Source organism: Planococcus citri, chromosome 2 (genome assembly GCF_950023065.1).
Source record: "Planococcus citri chromosome 2, ihPlaCitr1.1, whole genome shotgun sequence".
Classification (NCBI taxonomy): domain Eukaryota; kingdom Metazoa; phylum Arthropoda; class Insecta; order Hemiptera; family Pseudococcidae; genus Planococcus; species Planococcus citri.
In genome coordinates this window covers 80150296-80170703 of record NC_088678.1, presented here as the reverse complement: position 1 = coordinate 80170703, position 20408 = coordinate 80150296, and the positions used below count along the sequence as shown (strand labels likewise).

Sequence of the window (20408 nt, the reverse complement as noted above, 5' to 3'; positions counted from 1 at the left end):
AATGCATACTCAAAAGTGGTAAAACCCCAAGATTTTTCCAAAGATTGCCCCACATTGAGGACCCCTGACTCGTAGTTTCCTGTACCTATGGTTAAGAAGCTCAACATTTTTCCAGATAATTTTTCTACTCAAAGTAAACTTCTTCATCAATTTCCATCAAAACCACGATAATCATAATTTTCTTTTTTTTATTTTTTATTCCACATTCAGAAAAAAAGCATTACAAAATCTTGATGAAAAAAGCAACGCTATGATTATGAAATAAATACGATTAATTCGACTACCTACGAGTAATTAATGATTCATTTTATTTCTATGTTTCAGGTGAGTCACAAATTTGTTCTCAGTTCAATAGTGTCGAGTCTTTGGAGGATAGGAAAAAGGTCACCACATTATTATTCTGGAAAAGTTTTCAGAATTTCATTCCAATAAAAAATGCTTAAATGGGACTTGAAGATTCGTATATGAGGTAAACATTGGGGAATAATTTTTTTCAGCAAAGTGAGACTTTAAAAAAACAGACACTTCTTGGGAATAATTAATAGATGAAAAATCTAGGCTTTCCAATCGCTTAAAAACTAGAATTTCAGGCATTTTCGAAAAAGCGAGAATTTTTGACAATTTATTTCTCGGAAATCAAAAAAATGCAAGATTTTTTGATAATTACAAGCAAAAAAGGATACTTTTTCGCAATCTCACAAGGGAACCTCTTGAGGTGTCCGCCTCCGATTTGAACGGGACCGCGATTATTGGAAAGAGCATGGTCTAAAACCCCCAAAACCAAATTTTCAGCTGCCCAACTTCATATCTCGATATTTGGCGAATGTTTGAAAATTCAAAATTTACTGTTTTTGGTGATTTATACTTTTTTCAAAAAAAGTACATACCACATCAGTAAAAATGATCAAAATAAATCCTAAAACTAATATTAATTTTCCAAATCCAAATTTCGCCATTTCCAGCCATTTTGGAGGCTCCGGCGCGATTATTCAATTTCTCCAGAATTTTCAATTTGTTCCAGAAGGCGTGGATTTGAACTTGGGAAGCTAAAAATCGAGTTACGTGTGTTATACTCGACCTGTTTAACGAATTTATCTACATTTGAGCCGATTCTGGAGGGGACACCTCACAAGTGGTTTTTTGAACAGATTTTTTCATAATAAGAAACCCAAAAAAATCAAAATTTTACCGTTTGCGAGCAAATTTTTGAAACTTGCGCGAATCGGAGTATTTTGTCATTAATTAACCCAACTACAGCGAATTTCGCCATTTCCAGCCTTTCTAGGGCCTCCCTTCAATTTTCGGATATTTTTATTATGAAAAAAGCTGGTCAAAAACCCACTCTTGAGGTGTCCTCTCCAGAATCGGCTCAAATGTGGATATGGATAAACTCGTTAAACAGGTCGAGCATTACACACATCTCGATTTTTAGCTGTCCAAGTTCAAATCCACGCCTTCTGGAGCAATTTGAAAATTCTGGAGAAATTGAAAAATCGCGCTGGAGCCTCCAAAATGGCTGGAAATGGCGAAATTCGCCCTCGTGGGGTTAGTTCATGACAAAATACCCCGATTCGCGCAAATTTCGAAAATTTTCTCGCAAACGGGAAATTTTTGATTTTTGAATACTGTATTTTTATTTTGAAAAAAAAAACTGGTCAAAAAACCACTCTCGAGGTGTCCCCTCCAGAATCGGCTCAAATGTGGATAAATTCGTTAAACAGGTCGAGTATAACACACAACTCGATTTTCAGCTGCCCAACTCCATATTAACGTCTTCTGGAGCGAATTAAAAATTCTGGAGGTATTGAAAAATCGCGTTGGAGGCTCCAGAATGGCTGGAAATGGCGAAATTTGCATTTGGAAAATTAATATCAGTTTTAGGATATATTTTGATCATTTTTACTGATCATGTTCGTACTTTGTTGAAAAAAGTATTTTCAAACGTTCGCCAAATATCGAGATATGAAGTTGGGCAGCAGAAAATTTGGTTTTGGGGGTTTTAGACCATGCTCTTTCAAAAAATCGCGTTCCCGTTCAAATCGGAGGCGGACACCTAAAGAGGTTCCCTCGTCAGTTGAATCAATTATGAACCACTATACGTCCTTCAAAATATGAGAAAATCCATCGAAAATTGGACCAAAAATATCAGCGAAATTTCCATATCTCAGAAATGATACAAATTCTATTGTGAACATTTATCACCAAAAAAAACTAGACCCCTCGGTATTTTTCGATCCTTAAAAAAAATCAATTCCAAATTTGATTGATTACCTACAAAAATATTTCCAAGGCAAGAAAGAAAAAAATCGTAAGTATATTTCAAATGGGAACAATTGATATCACATATTAAAGAACAAACACGTAAATTCAAACAAAAATACATAAAACGATTACGAAGCATAATGGTAAATCATCGCGTACTCAAAGTACCAACTCGCAATTAAAAATCCTCAATTTCAAAAAAAAAAAAATTGAAAATTAAAAATAAACAGTACAGAAAAATACGACTAATCTAAGAACAATTTCCAATAATTCATTTTTTTTTAATAATTAGGTAGGTAGATAATGATTAAAAAACATTAAAAATACTCGAAAAGAAGATTCTACGTTCGCGAAAATCAATATTCAAAACTCTGAATTTTCTTTATTCATCGCTCATTTTCAATAGACTACTTCAAACGCTAATATCTAATCCTACCGCTCACTTTAGACTCACTACTTCCGCCTTCATCATCACTGTCGTCACTACTGTCTTCAGTAATATCGATAAAATACGAGTACATGGGATTACGCGCACAATCAGTCGTGAATTTTTCAATCAAACTGGTATCATCGTCGAAAAACCAGAACAACATCCTTCGACGATACTCTCTGTGCAACAGCAAACCTTCGATCATCTTATGCTCTCGGTAATCGTATATCATCTTACGTTTAAACTGCTGCCTTTCTGCTTCAGTCGCAAAACACCATTCCAAATACTCATCCATCGACTTGGTAACTTGAAAGGAACCTTCGGCAACGCATCCTCTCAACTGAACCAAGAATCCTTTAGGAAACAGGTGCGGCTGCTTGAAGTTTTCTTCGATTAAACGTTCGTCGCCGTCGTAAATCCATAATAAAAAATCCTGTAAGGCAGCTCGATCGAAAATTCTTTTATGGCGACGATTGTTATCGAATACAGCAACCAACGCGTAGCTTTTGTATCGTTTTTTCAACGCTTTCAATTGGGAGTCTGCAGAGGCTTTTACATCAGGGTCAACATTGGAGTAGACCGTGCTAACAAATTCCTTCAAGTCGTTCATCTCGCCTTTCTTGACTCTTCGAATCCAGTATTTGCCCTGCAAGATCGCCTTCCTCATGATCCCGTCAACCGCGAAGGGGGTAATCCATGAAATGTTTTTCTGCACGTACTCGTAGAATGGCTTCCAATCCCCTCGATACACGCAGAAACATACCGCATCGAAAGAGGATTCAGGCATCAAAAACTTGAACTTATGAAACTTGATTTTATTTTGCATCGCGACACTATCATTTGTGGCAATGTCCTCGAAACCATCGACACCGGGGAAATAAAACGATATGACGGCATCGAGTTCGTCTAATTCACCTTTCGCTATCAATATAGCTTGCGACCGTTCTATTTTGGAACTATAGACAGTAAAGGGAAGACTTCGCACTATCGTTATAAAAACGTACATTTTCCGTGCGCAAGGTTTTCGTAATCGCGAAGTTGCATGCGCGAGCGCCCTCTATAATTCACAGCGCGAGAAATGTACGAACTACGTAGATTCAAGAGCATCGCTAAAGAATCGCGAAGTTACATGCGCGGCGCCCTCTACAAATTCTTCAAAACCTGGCGTCCGAAACGCGACTGGTTTTGATTTAGTCCCGCTTTGAGTGCGTAGTCTTCCCTTTACTGTCTATATTTGGAACAATTGGCGACGACTTTCTTCAATTTGACAACATCGCGATTGTAACGTTCCAGAAAATCACGCATCAATTGATCAACCGCAGCGACCGGCGCCCAAACGATCAACCAACAGAAATTTTTTTGGAAAAATTCCATTCTCTTCTCAACGGGTATGCTTTTCAACACTAGTCTGACGAATTTCATCGGATCGCCGATTTGGCGTCGACGTGCACGAAAATCCGTCGGTTTATCGTGCGCAACATTGGACAAGCATTTTTCACCGATACTCTTCCACAGTTTCTTATCGATGGCTGCTTGTTTGAATTTGCTGCTAGCGCTGATCCAAATTCTCATCAATAACGGGGTCCATTTTTCGAAATCTCTCGCGTTTCTCATCGATAAAGGTACCAGAGTTTCGAGAATACCGCAAAAATTCTTCGAATCCATTTTACTGCGGAATAGCTTCCAAACGAGCTGTACTTGGTCCAAGGTACCGTACTGGACGATTTGCTCGACAATTTTCGAAATAGCAGAACGACACGCGAGATTCCATTCTTTATCCGTTAATTTGGCCAACAAATCTTTCAGGTTGGTATCGGCGAAAAATTTGAGAACACGTTCGAATTCGGCCGATTTACTCGCCGAGTCCAATTTATCGAAGAAGTACACGGCAGATGACCATAACATAGCCTTCTCCGAAGTTTTCAGATACCACATTTCGATGGAGGAATTTCTCGGTTTGTCTATCGTATCTAACTTGTTGGTCAAATACCGGTACCAATACGCGACGAATGCCTCCCCAAGCAACTCCCATTCCGGTACTGAATCCATCATATCTCGAAACTTTTCGATTTCGTCGACGATGCAATACGCACTGGCGAATTTAAACCTCTCCAACAGAGTTAGATTATCATTAGTTAGGATATTTTTCGCACTAGCCGAGTTATCGATTTTAAAATGATGGTTCCATACTAGTTTCACGATGTATTCTCTCAACGAAGACGATGGTTCATCGTGGAAGAAGTTCAACAAGTGATGATACATGATCCATTTCTTAACTTCTTTTAAAATCGGCGGCATGTTGTCTTCGATTTGGTATTGAACTTCACTCGGAATATTGGCAAATCGAGGAACTTGCATTTCGGTTAACTGCCACAGGAACCACTGGTGAGTCGGACAGACTTCAGTACCATCGCGGATACCTCGTTCCCAAACATTAATTAGGGGCATTTCGCCCTCGGCCCAATCGTATACCAGCCGAACGCATACCGATTTCGTAGCCAAGGTTTGTAATTTCATCGGCGAATCGTCCATTATCACTGTCGATTGTCTGAAAATTCCATAAAAAATAAACGTAGGTACATCTCAACAAAACGGATTCGTAATGAGGGTATACTTGTCAATACTGCACAATTCAAATTTCAAACGATAAAACTGATCAAAAAAATACTCACCGGAAACTGAAACAACAAAAAATTCAAGCTTTTTCACGCGGTAGGTGATTCGAAACACAATAATTCGTACACTTTCACAGAACCATAATAATGGAGAAAAAATATCACGATTATTCGAGCAGCTAGAGGGTTATGATAACAGTGTAGTTAATACTTCAAACATTATCACTCTTGTATGTAAAATATGCAACAAACAGCTGATCGAAATAATGTAACGTCCATTGATGACGAAATGCCTCAGTTCAAGCTGCGTTTGTAGCTGCAATTGCATACACACGAAAACGCTAGGTGATTTCTGATCAGTCTTCTGAAGAAATTTTCTTGGTGGAAATGAAGCAGAGAAAAAAGAAAGAGAGCAGTTTTCAACAGAACGTCAAATTTCAGATAATAAATTCCTTTTATCCATTATTTTTGAAAATTTTTCGCAACTTTTTTGGTTCATCTTCTTAGTCCGGCATATGACAATAGGAGTAATTGCACCCCCACACCCCGCCGATCCTCCGGGACAACTTTTTTCTTAAAGAGGACATCCTAAGGAACATTTTAAAGCAAACTTGCGAGAAAAAAAAGTTGGCGTTACTTACAAAATGACGGCCATTTTGATTGACAGGTCAGCCGAATTCGCAGATTTTGCGTTTTAACACAGGACTTGCACGAACTTTTTCAAACTTTACAAAGGTAAATCGAAAGATCATGCAAAAATTTATCACCTGTCGAAATTTCAAGTGCTAAAGTGCGTTTTTCGATTTTTAGTGAATTTTTGAAAATCAAATTTAGGCGAAAAATGAGGGAAAAAATCAAAATTTTACCAAATTGACCAAGAAAGCTGAAATTTGGGATACACCCTATTTTCGACATGTCAAATCGATCGGAAACGATTTCAACCCGGTTAGAGCAGTTCTGGAGCCTCCAGCAGATTTTTAAAACTCGAAATTCCCACAAAATTCCATCAAATTGGAGTTGTAAAGCTAAAATTTATTCTAAAAACTAATTTCAATACGCTACGAAGTACTTCAGGTGGATTTCAAGTCGTTTTGGAGCCTCCAGCGACTTTTTGAAAATTCCTGATGCTTCCAGCAGATTTTTGAAACTTTAAATTTTCACAAAATTTCATCAGATGGAGATGGAAAGCTGAAATTTACTCTACACTCCAATTTTAACACCCTCTGAAAACGACTTCTGGTGGTTTTTAAGTCATTTTAGAGCCTCCAACGACTTTTTTGAAAATTACTGGAGCCTCCAGTAGATTTTTGAAACTTAACCAAGATGGAGAGTTGAAATTAATTCTGCAAACTAATTTCAATACGCTACGAAGTTGACTGCTGGTGAATTTCAAGTCGTTTTGGAGCCTCTAGTGACTTTTTTGAAAATTACTGGAGCCTCCAGTAGAATTTCGAAACTTGAAATTTCCCCAACATTAATTTATCAAATGGAGTTGGCAAGCTGGAATTTACTTCGCAGACTACATGGTGGTTTCAAATGGTTTTTCCAGCTACTTTTAGGAAATTTCAATTTTCAAAAAAAAAAGTCATACAACATTTCAAAAAGTTGCTGGAGGCTCCAAAACGACTTGAAATTCACCAGCAGTCAACTTCGTAGCGTATTGAAATTAGTTTGCAGGATTAATTTCAACTCTCCATCTTGGTTTGATGAAATTTTGGGGAAATTTCAAGTTTCAAAAATGTACTGGAGGCTCCAGTAATTTTCAAAAAAGTCATTGGAGGCTCTAAAATGACTTTAAATCCACCAGAAGTCGTTTTCAGAGGGTGTTAAAATTGGAGTGTAGAGTAAATTTCAGCTTTCCATCTCCATCTGATGATATTTTGTGAAAATTTAAAGTTTCAAAAATCTGCTGGAGGCTTCAGGAATTTTCAAAAAGTCGTTGGAGGATCCAAAACGACTTGAAATTCACCTGCAGTACTTCGTAGCGCATTGAAATTAGTTTTTAGAATAAATTTCAGCTTTACAAGCCCAATTTGATGGAATTTTGTGGGAATTTCGAGTTTTGAAAATCTGCTGGATGCTCCAGAACTGCTCTAAACGGGTTTAAACCATTTCCGATCGATTTGGCATGTCGAAAATAGGGTATATCCCAAATTTCAGCTTTCTTGGTCAATTTGCTAAAATTTTGATGTTTTCCCTCATTTTTGGCCTAAATTTGATTTTCAAAAATTCAACAAAAATCGAAAAACGCACTTTAGCACTTGAAATTTTGACAGGTGATAAATTTTTGCATGATCTTTCGATTTACCTTTGTAAAGTTTGAAAAAGTTCGTGCAAGTCCTGTGTTAAAACGCAAAATCTGCGAATTCGGCTGACCTGTCAATCAAAATGGCCGCCATTTTGTAAGTAAAGCCAACTTTTTTTTTGGCAAGTTTGCTTGAAAATGTTCCTGAGGATGTCCTCTTTAAGAAAAAAGTTGTCCCGGAGGATCGGCGGCGGGGGGGGGGGTGCAATTACTCGTATTGTCATATGCCGGACTATCTGACTACATTAGGTGGCAATGCGACAGGTGTCATTAGGAATAATTTTACCTCCCCCTCTCTCGGTCGATCCCCTGGGACAACATTTTTCTCCAAGGGGTGCCAAAAAAGTATTTTTTTTTTTCAAGATGTAGGTACCTATGTATAAAAAATGATCAAGTATTGAAAATCGTGTAAAAAAAAAAGGTAAATTTAGTAACCAAAACTTTGAAAACGTAATTAAAAGTTACGTTCAGCACATTTTTAGTAACCCAGTTATTTTGGCCTTTCCAGAGCCATTTAAAATTTCTGCTCAAAACTGAAAAATCGCTAGAGGCTCCAGAATGGCCCAAAAATAGTACATATTTTGTGGACGGACAGAGTAGGAGTTGGATTGAAGGAATCGTTCACGTTGGTTTTCTTGACTGTAAAAATTTCATATTTCATAATAAAGTTCAAAGCTATTTTGAATTTTCGTAATATGAACTTCAGCATGGGAAGTTTCGGTTATTGAGGTTTCAGGACATGCTCTTTGAATATCTAGGTACATAGCTTGGTTTCGATCGCATAGGAAAGTGTAAATTCAAAAGATTCCCTCGAAAGGAAATCGCTTTTAAGACGCAGAACTCGAATTCAATTTTTTCCGTACCTACTTTAGTCACCAAATAAGCTCGAAAAAGTACCCCAAAGGAACCTAACAAAAAAAGTGATAAAACGTGAGCAAAACATTTTACTATTATAAAAGAAAAAATCACAAAAAAAAGTACTTGTGTCTACCCAAAAATTAAAGAGTTGAACTAGGTACTTATTTTGAAACTTCTTAATGAAAAAACGAGACTTTTCCGCAATTTTTGATTTCCGGCAAAAAACCAATTTTTGAAAAAAGTGAGACTTTTGGAATTTTTTGCAAAAAAATGACAATTTTTAGCAATTATGTTAAAAAACGAAAAAAAATGTTTAAAATTTATGGCAGAAATCAAAAGTTGAACAATTTTGCAAAAAGCAGGATTGTATGGGAATTTATGGCAAAAAAATGATACTTTTTGGCAACTTCTGGCAAAAAGCCTACGGTTATCGATAATTTTTGAAAAAAAAATGAACTATAATTTTTTGGGAAAAAAAAGAACTATAATTTTTAACAATTTTGCCGGAAAAGGAAAGGTTTTCGAAAACGAATTTGACAATTTTAGCAAAAAGCAACAAATTTTGGAAATTAAGTAGCCGACCTATGACTAAGAAATGATATTTTACCACAATTTTGTTTTTGGGGAAAAACAAGATTGATAAATTTGATAGTTAAAAAGCTCGACTTTTCGGTAGTTATTGGAAAAAGATGAAAGATTGTTGAAATATTTTGGGAAAAGGGGACAATTTTTAGCATAAAACGAGACTATTCGGCAATTTTAGCAAAGTGCAACGCTTCGCAACCATAACACTGAAAATGCGGAGTATTCAGCACCTACATGAAAAAATGCATCCAAAACTGGGTCAAAAATATCAGTAAAACTTCCATACATACAGAAATGATAACAAATTCCATTCTGAAAATTTTCTCAAAAAAGAAAGTAAATTCCAAATGAAAACAATAAAAACAAACGCTTGAATTCAAATAAAAATGCAATATCTGTAGGTTTATAAAGGCATAAAATAAATCATAGCGTACTCAAAGTACCTACTTATAATTAAATTATCAATTACGAGTACCTAAAGCAAAATAAAAATTGAAAATAAACAAAAAATGCCACTTATCAAATAAGAACGATTTCCAATAATTCGATTTAAAAACAAAAATAATAACGATAAACAAACAAAAAAAACTCGAAAAAAAAATTCTACGTAGGTACTAGGTACTTAAATGAATTTAAAAAATAATATATGAAGTATAAAGAAAAACAGAACTTTATTTCAATCGACGAAAAAACTTTCTTGATCGACGGAATCACAAATCGAATCGATTCTGAATTCACGATAATCAATAATACGCTTTGAAAACCTCAGTCATGAACTTCTCGATTAAACTATCATCGCCGTCAAAGAACCACGATAACATACTTTGACGATACTTTCTACGTGCCAGCATTTCTTCGAATACGTCGTAATCGCGGAATTTATAAATCATATCGCGTTTAAACCGCTGCCTTTCCGCTTCGGTTGCAAAACACCACTCCAAATACTCCTTCATGGAGTTGGTAACTCGGAACGAATCTTCTACGATGCAAAATTTCAACTGAACCACAAATCCTCGACGAAGCAGGTGCAGTTGCTTGAAGTTTTTCTCTACTAATTTTTCGCTACCGTTATAAACCCATAGCAAAAACTCCTGCACGCGAGCTCGATTGAAAATTTTTTCTTCCGGATCTTCGTGATCGAATAAAACCCCGGCCATGTTGTCCTTGAATCGTTCCTTGAAAGCTTTAAATTTAGGGTCGGTATCGGACAAAACCGTGCACAGGCATTCCTTTAAATCGTTCATTTCGCATTTATCCATTTTGTGAGTCAACAGTTCGCCCATTCTCATCACCTTAATCATGAACGCTTTCGGCGTGATATGGGCTTGCGAAAAGGTCTTCTTTACGTACTCGTACAATGGTCTCCAGTCTCCGTAATAAACGCACAAACAAAGACGAGCCAAACCGCTCGAAGACTCCATTAACTTTCGTTTACAGCACATCAAACTATTTTGCATTTCGTGCTCATCGTTCTTGACAACGCTGCTGTCGACACCGGGCAAATAAAACGATAACACGGCTTCGAATTCGTCAAATTCGCAATATCCCAGCAATATACCGAGCGACCACTCTACTTCGGACGAATTAGCGATAACTTTTTTCAAATTGACGACATCGCGGTTATAATGGTTCACAAAATCACGCATCAATTTATCTACCTCGGCGAACGGTGCCCAGAGGATCAGCCAATGGAAATTCTTCTCGAAAAATGTCATTCTGTTCTTGACGTCGGTGCTTCTCACTACCGTTTTGATGAATTTCATCGGCTCGCTGATTTGGCGACTGGCGCGAAAATTCGTCTTCGTTTCTTCGAACGCGTATTCGATGAATTTTTCGCCGATTCTCTGCCACAGTTTCGTATCGAGGGCGGATTGTCTGAATCTGCCACTGCCGATGGCGTTGGTCCAAATTTCCATCAACAACGGGGTCCATTTTTCGAAATCCGTCGGGTTTTTCATCGATGACAATACGAGCGTTTCGAGAATCCCGCAGAAATTCTCCGAATTCATTTTACTCCTGCACAGTTTCCAAACTAAACGTGCCTCGTTCACAGTACCCCATTGGACGATTTTCTCGAAAATTGTCGAGATCGCAGTAGTGTAACATCCGAGCTCCGATCTCAATTCTTCATCCGTCAATTTGACTAACAATTGTTTTAGGTATCTTTTACCGTACACTTCGACCATACGTTCATAATGGCACCATTTGCTCCCTGTGTCGATACTATCGAAGACGTACTCGATCACTGGCCACAAATCAACCTCTCCGGTTTGTACAATAAACATCATCATTTCTTCGCGAAAATGCCACGGTTCTGGTTCCGGAAGCGAATAGTCCTCGTCGTCATCGTCCCACAACCCGTCTTCATTCTCGTAAATATAGTCGCTCCAAAACGCCATGAACGGTTCCAACATCAAAGCCCAGTCCGGCTTCGAGTCAATCGAATTATAAATATCCTCGATTGACTCGAAGATACAATACGTACTAGCGAATCGAAATTTCGCCAGTGGGCTCAACTTATCGTTGGTGAGGATATTTTTAGCAGTAGCTCTGTAGTCGATTTCAAAATCACTATTCCATACCAGTTTCTTGATGTATTGCCTCAAGTCGGTCGACTGTTCATCGTGAAAGAATTGTATCGTATGATGACACCGGACCCAGCTCACGACTCGTTCGCAAATCAGCGCGATGTTGTCTTCGATTTGGTATCGAATTTCATTTTGAACGGTCTCTAATTGACGAGATAAGTCCATTTCACTCATGTGGTGCAGGTACCAATTGTGAAGCTTGCAAGTACCGTAGCCTTTACGTGGTTCCCAAACGTCGGATACGACCATCGATGGTCTCTCAGCCCATTCCTGTACTAGCTGAACGCATACGGATTTCGCAGCCAAACATTGTAACTTTATCGACGAATCGTCCATCTTTCCGTAACGATCACCAGATCTAAAAAATCAAAATTATATTGTCGTACTGTGTTAAGAACTTGGACAATATTCAATTTATCTACCTACATCCGAAAAAATATGTACATTCACTACGACTATACGCTCTGTTTCATTATTCTAATTCGTAATATAAAATATCAAGTGAACAAATGAAAATGAGAAAAATATACTTACGGAATACGGGAAAATAACATGAGACGAAGAAATACACAATAAAATCGTAATCGTAGTACGAGTAGATAGACACACAAGTTCACACTTTCAAAGTACCACCGTGAAAAAAAGAACACAACAATTCAAGCAGCAAAAGGGTTACGATAACATTAACAATTATTATTCACGGTGCAATCGAATCAAACAACTGGTGAAATACAATGATCATTGATCTCATCTTTCTTCATCATCTTACAACGAAATTAGCGAAAAACGCGAAAGAAAAATGGTCACAAATTCAAGCTTGAAGGGAAGAAAGGGAAAAGCTATATGTTTATCTTTTTCCTTTTATCACTACCTAAGCTAAAGACATGCTAAAGAACAAGCTTTGACGTAGCCAACTAGCGCGGAACTTTTTCTCAATCAACATGCAATCAACCTAAAGCTCTTTAATACAAGTATGGAAATAGATTATACTCTTAAGAAAGTCATAGGATTTTACGTAAGTTTTAGGTACTGCGCAGTGCGCGAGCACGCATCAAATCAGCTGTTCACGTACAACGTTGCACCCCATTGGTTGCTCCACCCACCTCCACCGCGAGACGACACCAACCTGCCATGCGCAGTACGTAACACATACGTAAAATGCTAAGACTTTCTTAAGAGCATGATCTATTTCCATACTTGTATTAAAGAGCTTTAAATCAACCAACATCACTGCAGTGTTGCCAGGTTGGGCTTTTTCCCGCCAAATCCAAAAATGGGCTACTTCAGCTTAAACAGCTTTACTTCAGCTACTTGAAAATTTAAAATTGAAAAGCAGTTTGGCGATCAAAAAAATAATTTGGCGAGTGGTCACCAATTTTAGTCTCCTTGCAATTTTTCTGACTTCAATACGTATTAGGAGTTGGAAATTTCGGTCAAACAGTCGCATTTTTCACAGAGGAATGATACTAGGGTCATTCCACGTCAATTGGAGCAAGAAGTGGTTGGTGGATTCGGCGATTTTTTTGAAATTTTTCCTGTGGAAAGACCTTCCGAAGGGATGACCAATGGCGCAAATCGCAGCCCTCTAGCTCATTTTTAACGGCAGCCAGGGGGGTTCAAAGTTTTCAGTGAACCCAAAATATCATCCATTTCAGCAGTGGATTGCTCGATAACCGCGATACCTACAAAAATGGAACTTTTCCCCATAGTTAGAGGTTTTGAAAGGCTTTTTGGTGATATCATAAAAATCAGTGTTGCCACTTTTTTTCGTACAAAAAATTAGCTCAAAAAGTTTCAAAACGTAATTTTCATATCATTCCGACTCTCAAAAATTCTGAAAAAAATATATTATGGACAACTGTTCATGCTGAACAACATACTAAAAAATTGGGATGGTAACTTGTAACAAAGTCGATTTAAAAAAATTTTAACTTTGCGAAAAAATGCGATTTTTTGATTTAAAACATGAAAAAAAGTTTTGATTGGTAAAGTTGACCCATTTGACCCCTATTTTCACGTATCTGTTCAAAAAGTTAAAAAACCCCTTTCACTCAATAAAATCAACTCATCACAAAAAAAATCAAAATTTGAAAAAATTCAATTTTCAATTTCAAACATCAAAAAAAGCTTGAATTTATTCAGTTGTCTTATTTTGACCACTTTCTGACGTATTTCATGAAAAAGTTGATAAAAATCTCATTCACAGCAAAAAAACTGAAATTTGCTTTTTTTTGAATTTTTTTGAATGTTGATTTTTTTGTGATGAGTTAATTTCACCAAGTGAAGGGGTTTTTTCAACTTTCTCAACAGATACGTAAAAATAGGGATCAAATGGGTCAACTTTACCAATCAAAACTTTTTTTCATGTTTTAAATAACGCATTTTTTCGCAAAATTTAAATTTTTTTAAATCGACTTTGTTACAAGTTACCATCCCAATTTTTTAATATGTTGTTCAGCATGAACAGTTGTCCATAATATATTTTTTTCAGAATTTTTGAGGGTCGGAACAATATGAAAATTACGTTTTGAAACTTTTTGAGCTAATTTTTTGTACGAAAAAAAGTGGCAACACTGATTTTTATGATATCACCAAAAAGCCTTTCAAAACCTCTAACTATGGGAAAAAGTTCCATTTTTGTAGGTATCGCGGTTATCATGCAATCCACTGCTGAAATGGATGATATTTTGGGTTCACTGAAAACTTTGAACCCCCCTGGCTGCCGTTAAAAATGAGCTAGAGGGCTGCGATTTGCGCCATTGGTCATCCCTTCGGAAGGTTTTTCCACAGGAAAAATTTCAAAAAAATCGCCGAACCCACCTACCACTTCTTGGTCCAATTGACGTGGAATGACCCACTAGGCAAAAATTTACCCGAAGTAGGTACATAGGTAGTTAGGTATAGGTACCTATCATAAACACGAAAAAACACCAAACAAGGAAAGTATCCCAACCGACATAAAAATTTTTGAACAGGACAAAGGGGAATTGATAGAGAATCGCAAAATGTACCACCAGCCAAAATTTAAAATGCTGAAATTCATTTTTCGATTTTTGGCGAATTTTTGAAAATACAACGGCCAAAATTAGAAAAAAAAACAAAATTTCTACAAATGGGTCCAGAAAAAAGGAATTTGGTTTACACCAAAAAATTCCGGGGTGGGGACTTTTTTTAATTTTTCAGTTGAAAAGCGAGACTTTTGGGTAATTTGTTTTCTAAAAATTCAGATTTTTTGAAATTTTTTTTGCAAAAATTGGTCAATTTTAAGAAAATTAGCCGTTAGTCGGAAAATCTGCTTAAGGATCTATTTTCGACATGCCAAATCAATTGGAAACTGTTTCAAACCGTTTTGAGCAGTTCTGGAGCCTCCAGCAGATTTTTGAAACTCGAAATTTCATCAAAATGGAGTCGGAAAGCTGAAATTTATTCTGCAAACTAATTTCAATGCGCTACGAAGTACTGCAGGTAAATTTCAAGTCGTTTTGGAGCCTCCAGCAATTTTTTGAAAATTACTGGAGCCTCTAGCAGATTTTTTAAGCTTTAAATTTTTACAAAATTTCGTCAAAAAATCGAGATGGAAAGCTGAAATTTACTCAAGTCATTTTGGAGCCTCCAGCGGCTTTTTGAAAATTACTGGAGCCTCTAGTACATAGATTTTTGAAACTTGAAATTCCCGCATCATTTTACCAAAAATGGAGTTGACAAGCTGAAATTTACTTCGCAAACTAATACCAATGCGATATGAAGTCGACTACAGGTGGTTTCAAAATGGTTTTGAAGCTTCCAGCTACTTTTTGGAAATTTCAATTTTCCAAAAAACGCCACACGACCTCTCAAAAAGTCGCTGGAAGCTCCAAAACGATTTAAAATCCACCAGCAGTCGACTTCATAGAGCATTGAAATTAGTTTGCAGAATGAATTTCGAATTTCCATCTGCGTTTGATGAAATTTTGGGTAGATTTCAAGTTTCAAAAATCTGCTGGAGGCTCCAGTAATTTTCAAAAAATCGCTGGAGGCTCCAGTAATTTTCAAAAAATCGCTGGAGGCTCCAAAACGACTTGAAATTCCCCTGCAGTTGACTTCGTAGCGTATTGAAATTAGTTTGCAGTGTAAATTTCGGTTATCCAACTCCATTTGATGAAATTTTGAGGGAATTTCGAGTTCTAAAAATCTGCTGGAGGCTCCAGAACTGTTCAAAACGGTTTGAAACAGTTTCCAATCGATTTGACAAGTCGAAAATAGGCTATATCTCAAATTTCAGCTTTCTTGGTCAATTTGGTAAAATTTTGATTTTTTCCCTCATTTTTGACCTGAATTTGATTTTCAAAAATTCACCAAAAAACGAAAAACGCACTTTAAGATTTGAAATTTTGACAGGTGATAGGACGTTTTTTAAATTTCTTTTTCTAAACACTTTTCACACAAACTTTTGAAACTTTAGAAATCTTCTCTCTGTACACTCAGTAAAATCCAAAATTCATTTCCAAAAGCTACTACCCTAGCCCAGATTCTCGAAAATCTGCCAAAGTCCGGGTTAAAAAAAAAACAAATCTATTGTAAATTCGAAAAATTCCCTCGAAAGAAAAAAATTGATGGAAGTTGCACATCAACACTCAACAGTAGAATGCTGAAATTTTTCGAAATCTCAAATCGATTTGCGAATGAAATTGATTATTCGATTTTTGACGAATTTGTAAAATTCCAAAATTGATCTTCTCCCAAGACATTTCTCTTCCTTGCGAAAAAATGCTTACAGAAATAAATAAGAAACATTTCATTACAAAGGTACCAATTTATTCAAAAAAAAATCCAAAATTAACCTAAAAAAAATATCTACATGTAAGCAAAAATTTCCACAAAAAAAATGAGACTTCCCTCTTTTCCACCTTAAAAAAAATTAATTCCTAATTATTTAACCTCAAAAATGTTTTCAAGTAGGTACCTACCTACCAAAAAATCGAGTTTTCAAACGAAAATAATAAATAGGTACCTACCAGAAATGAAATTCACTACCTCGAGGTATTCACATCAGATTTGAACGAGAGCACAATTTTTGAAAAAATAGCATGGTCTTTATAGTCTGAAACCATCCTTTCATTCAAAAAACTCGAACACTCACATTTCATAAACAAACGGTAAAGTGAAGCCCATACCTATTCAATAAGTTAAGCACACCTAAGTTTATTCAACGGCTCAACGCACTTCAAAATGTGAGAAAATCCATCCAAAGAGCCGAAAATATCAACAAAATTTCCATATACTTACAGAAGTAATACAAATTTCATCGTGAAAATTTGCACGAAAAAAGTAGACCTCTCACTCTCAGTCTTTTTTGCCTCCAAAAACTAGAAGTCAATTCCAAATGATAACAAAACTATTTCCAAGGAAAGAAAATATAAACCGTAAGTATTAGGTATATTTCAAATGGAAACAATATCGCTTATTAAAAAACAAACTAGTAAATTGAATATAGGAAACAGCGTACTTAGAGTACCAACTTAATAACTAAACTTTCAAATTAAAATCAAGAATAAGCAGACAAATACCTAAGTAAGTACGACTTATTCAAGAACAATTTTCAACAATTCAATTATCTAAAAAATAATAATAACAAACAAAATAACAGAATACTTGAAAAAAAAACAATTCCACGTTTACGAAAATTAATATCCAAAAATCTGAATCTCCTTATTCATCGCTCATTTTCGGTAGATTACTTCAAATGCTAATAACTAATCGCTATCGTCACCACTGCTCGTCTCATCACTACTACCATCGCTAATAAAATACCCGTAAAGCGGCCTACGCCCATAATCAGTCGTAAATATTTTAATCCAACTGGTATCTCCGTCGAAACACCACAACAGCATCCTTGGACGATATTTTCGGCGCATCAACAGACCTTCGATCAACCTATAATCTCGGTATTGGAATATCATGCTGCGTTTAAACGGTTGCGTTTCCTCTTCGTTTTCAAAACACCATTTCAAAAACTCCTCCATCGATTTGGTAACTTGAAAGGAACCTTTGGCAACGCATCCCTTCAACTGAACTAAAAATCCTTCAGAAAACAAACGCGGGTGCTCGAAGTTTTCTTCGATTAAACGTTCGTCGCCGTCGTAAATCCACAGTAAAAAATTCCGCAACGCGGCTCGATCGAAAGTTATTATTTTGCGACAGTTGTATTTGAATTTGAACAAAACACTCAAAAGGTGACTTTCGAACTGTCTTTTCAAACTTTTCAGTTGGCTGTTAGTGTTGGCAGCGTAATAAACCGTGCTGGCAAATTCCTTCAAGTCGTTCATTTCGCCTGTTTCGATTTTCCTAGTCCAGTATCTCTTCGTCGTGATCACTTTTTTCATTATCTCTTTAGACTTATCCGCAGATACCCACGAAACGTTTTCCTCCACGTACTTCTGCAATTCTCTCCAATCACCTTGATAGATATGCGAACACATGCGATCAGTTGCGAACGAAGCAGTCAGAAACTCGAACATATAGCACTTTAAATTATTTCGCATCACGTCTTCGCTGCTCGTGTTTTCCACATTGACAACGCCATCGATAGCCTGTAAATAAAATGATACTACGGCATCGATCTCGTCATATTCACCGTATGCCAGCAATTCATACAGCAACCATTTCATTTTATCGTAATTCTTGGCGACGACTTTCTTCAACTCGAATACATCGCGATTGTAACGTTCCAGAAAATCACGCATCAATCGATCCACCGCTGCGATTGGTGCCCAAAGTACCAACCAAAAGAAATTCTTCTCGAAAAACACGGTTCTTTTCTCGGTACCGGTGCTTTTCAACACCATTTTGATGAATTTCATCGGCTCTTTGATCAGTCGACGTGTACGAAAATCAACTATATGTTGGTTTTGAACATGATAGATGAATTGATCACCGATACTCTGCCATAGTTTCGTATCGACGATGGCTGATTGCTTCAATTTGTTACTAGCTCCGGTCCAGATTTCCATCAACAAAGGGGTCCATTTTTCGAAATCTTTCGCGTTTCTCATCGATAACGGAACCAGCGTTTCGAGAATATCGCAGAAATTCTTCGAATCCATTTTATACTTGTACAGCTTCCAAACGATTCGTACTTGGTTCGGAGTACCGTACCGGGCGATTCTGGCGATGATTTTCGAACTGGCGAAACAACACAACGGATTCCATTTTTTATTCGCTAATCCGGCTGAGAAATCGTTCGGGTACGCTTCACCGAACCTTTCGAGGATACTTTCGAATTTCGAGGTTTTCTTCGCCGAGTCTAATTGATCGAAGAAGTACTCGACAGTTGGCCACAAACCGTGTTCCATCGCAGTATTAAATAGCAACATTTCGATCGACGAATTCTTCGGTACCGATATCGTACGTAACATGTTTCTCAAATACTTGCTCCAATACGCCACGAACGGATCCACTTTAAAATCAAATTTCGGTATCGAATCGATCGATCCACGAAACTTTTCGATTTCGTCGACGAGGCAATAAACACTGGCGAATCTGAACCTCTCCAACAGACTCAGCTTTTCATTGGTGAGGATGTTTTTCGCCGTAGCCAAGTTATCGATTTTAAAATGACGGTTCCAGACTAATTTCACGACGTATTCGTTCAACGGAGACGATGGTGTATCGTGGAAGAAATTCGTATGATGGGCAATAATCCACCAATAAACGTCTGTTAAAATCGGTACTAAGTTGTCTTCGATTTGGTATTGAATTTCACTGGATATATTCGCGAATCGATGAGGTACTTGCATTTCGGTTAACTGCCAGAGGAAAAAGTCGTGGTCGTTGCAACGGTTAGTACCATAGCCTTGAGCTCTTCTCCAAACATTGATTACGGGTATTTCGCCTTCGGCCCATTCGTGTAACAGGCGAACACATATCGATTTGGCAGCCAAACTTTGTAATTTCGTCGGCGAATCGTCGTCCATTTTTCTGTACCATACACAACCACTATCAATCGACAGATCTGTAAAATCAAATTATATCGTCGTATGATCAGTACATGACTATAAATATACCTATTCAACTTTCATATTTTGAACAAAATACATTCGTTACGAGCATTATACACTCTCGGTTAATATTGTACATTTGTAATTTAAACTTCAAATGATAATTGATAAAACTGACCAGAATATACTTACAGGAAAATAAAACAACACGAAATTCACGCTTTGTAAAGCTGTAGGTAATTCGAAACACACAGCAACAGTTCACGTATACTTCACAGAACGATGGTAGATTGGTGAAAAAAAGCACGATGACTTAGTAAATAATTCGAACATCATACCAGTATAACTCTGGTCTGATGAAAATTGAATTGAAATGTGAAGGTATAATCTTCATTCTTCATTGTTCACCAAGAACTGAGGACCGAAGACGAAGAGGGGCGTCGATAACGAGACGAGCAGGGACGAGCCGAGAATCCGAACTTTATTTCGCTAAAGAGCTTGCTTTAAAAGAAAACACGAGTGCTCCAAGCACTGAGGAGTTGCATAACCAAAAAAGTTGAAAGGCATAAATTAATTCACAGACAACCGTTCAAGCGCATTTTTCGATTCTTAACTTGGTGAATTTCTGAAAATCAGTGATTCAAAACTGGAAAAAAATCAAAATTTCACCAAGTTGACCTACAACTCTAACAAAATTTTCGCAGGAATATATAAATAAGTACCACTTCGATATTATTTATTCAAAAAGCTCGAATACTTACATCTTCTCACTTTTTAAATACCTAATAA

The 20408-nt window shown here is 36.9% G+C and overlaps 4 protein-coding genes across 4 annotated transcripts in view; 1 reads left to right on the top strand and 3 right to left on the bottom strand.

Annotated features, from left to right (window-relative positions):
* Positions 1–20408, top strand: part of LOC135837960 (roundabout homolog 2-like) — a 638803-nt gene that overhangs the window by 179585 nt on the left and 438810 nt on the right. The window lies entirely within an intron of this gene.
* LOC135837948 (uncharacterized) lies at positions 2297–5622 on the bottom strand. Its single transcript, XM_065353392.1, has 2 exons — positions 5365–5622; positions 2297–5240 (listed from the first exon to the last, which is right to left on the bottom strand). Exon 2 carries the CDS (start codon positions 5222–5224, stop codon positions 3914–3916), a length of 1311 nt encoding a protein of 436 aa, XP_065209464.1. The 5' UTR covers positions 5225–5240; positions 5365–5622; the 3' UTR covers positions 2297–3913.
* Positions 8717–12567, bottom strand: LOC135837946 (uncharacterized). Its single transcript, XM_065353391.1, has 2 exons — positions 12178–12567; positions 8717–12001 (listed from the first exon to the last, which is right to left on the bottom strand). The coding sequence occupies exons 1-2, from the start codon at positions 12195–12197 to the stop codon at positions 9799–9801; spliced, it is 2223 nt and encodes a 740-aa protein (XP_065209463.1). The 5' UTR covers positions 12198–12567; the 3' UTR covers positions 8717–9798.
* On the bottom strand, positions 17040–20148 carry LOC135837945 (uncharacterized). The gene is made up of 2 exons (XM_065353390.1): positions 19812–20148; positions 17040–19633 (listed from the first exon to the last, which is right to left on the bottom strand). The coding sequence occupies exon 2, from the start codon at positions 19593–19595 to the stop codon at positions 17376–17378; it is 2220 nt and encodes a 739-aa protein (XP_065209462.1). The 5' UTR covers positions 19596–19633; positions 19812–20148; the 3' UTR covers positions 17040–17375.

Coding starts and splice junctions, on each gene's coding strand:
- LOC135837945 (XM_065353390.1), bottom strand. CDS start 19,595: ATGGACGACGATTCGCCGACGAAATTACAAAGTTTGGCTGCCAAATCG.
- LOC135837948 (XM_065353392.1), bottom strand. CDS start 5,224: ATGGACGATTCGCCGATGAAATTACAAACCTTGGCTACGAAATCGGTA.
- LOC135837946 (XM_065353391.1), bottom strand. CDS start 12,197: ATGTTATTTTCCCGTATTCC. Junction 12,002..12,177: donor ATGTTATTTTCCCGTATTCC/GTAAGTATATTT, acceptor TTGATTTTTTAG/ATCTGGTGATCGTTACGGAA.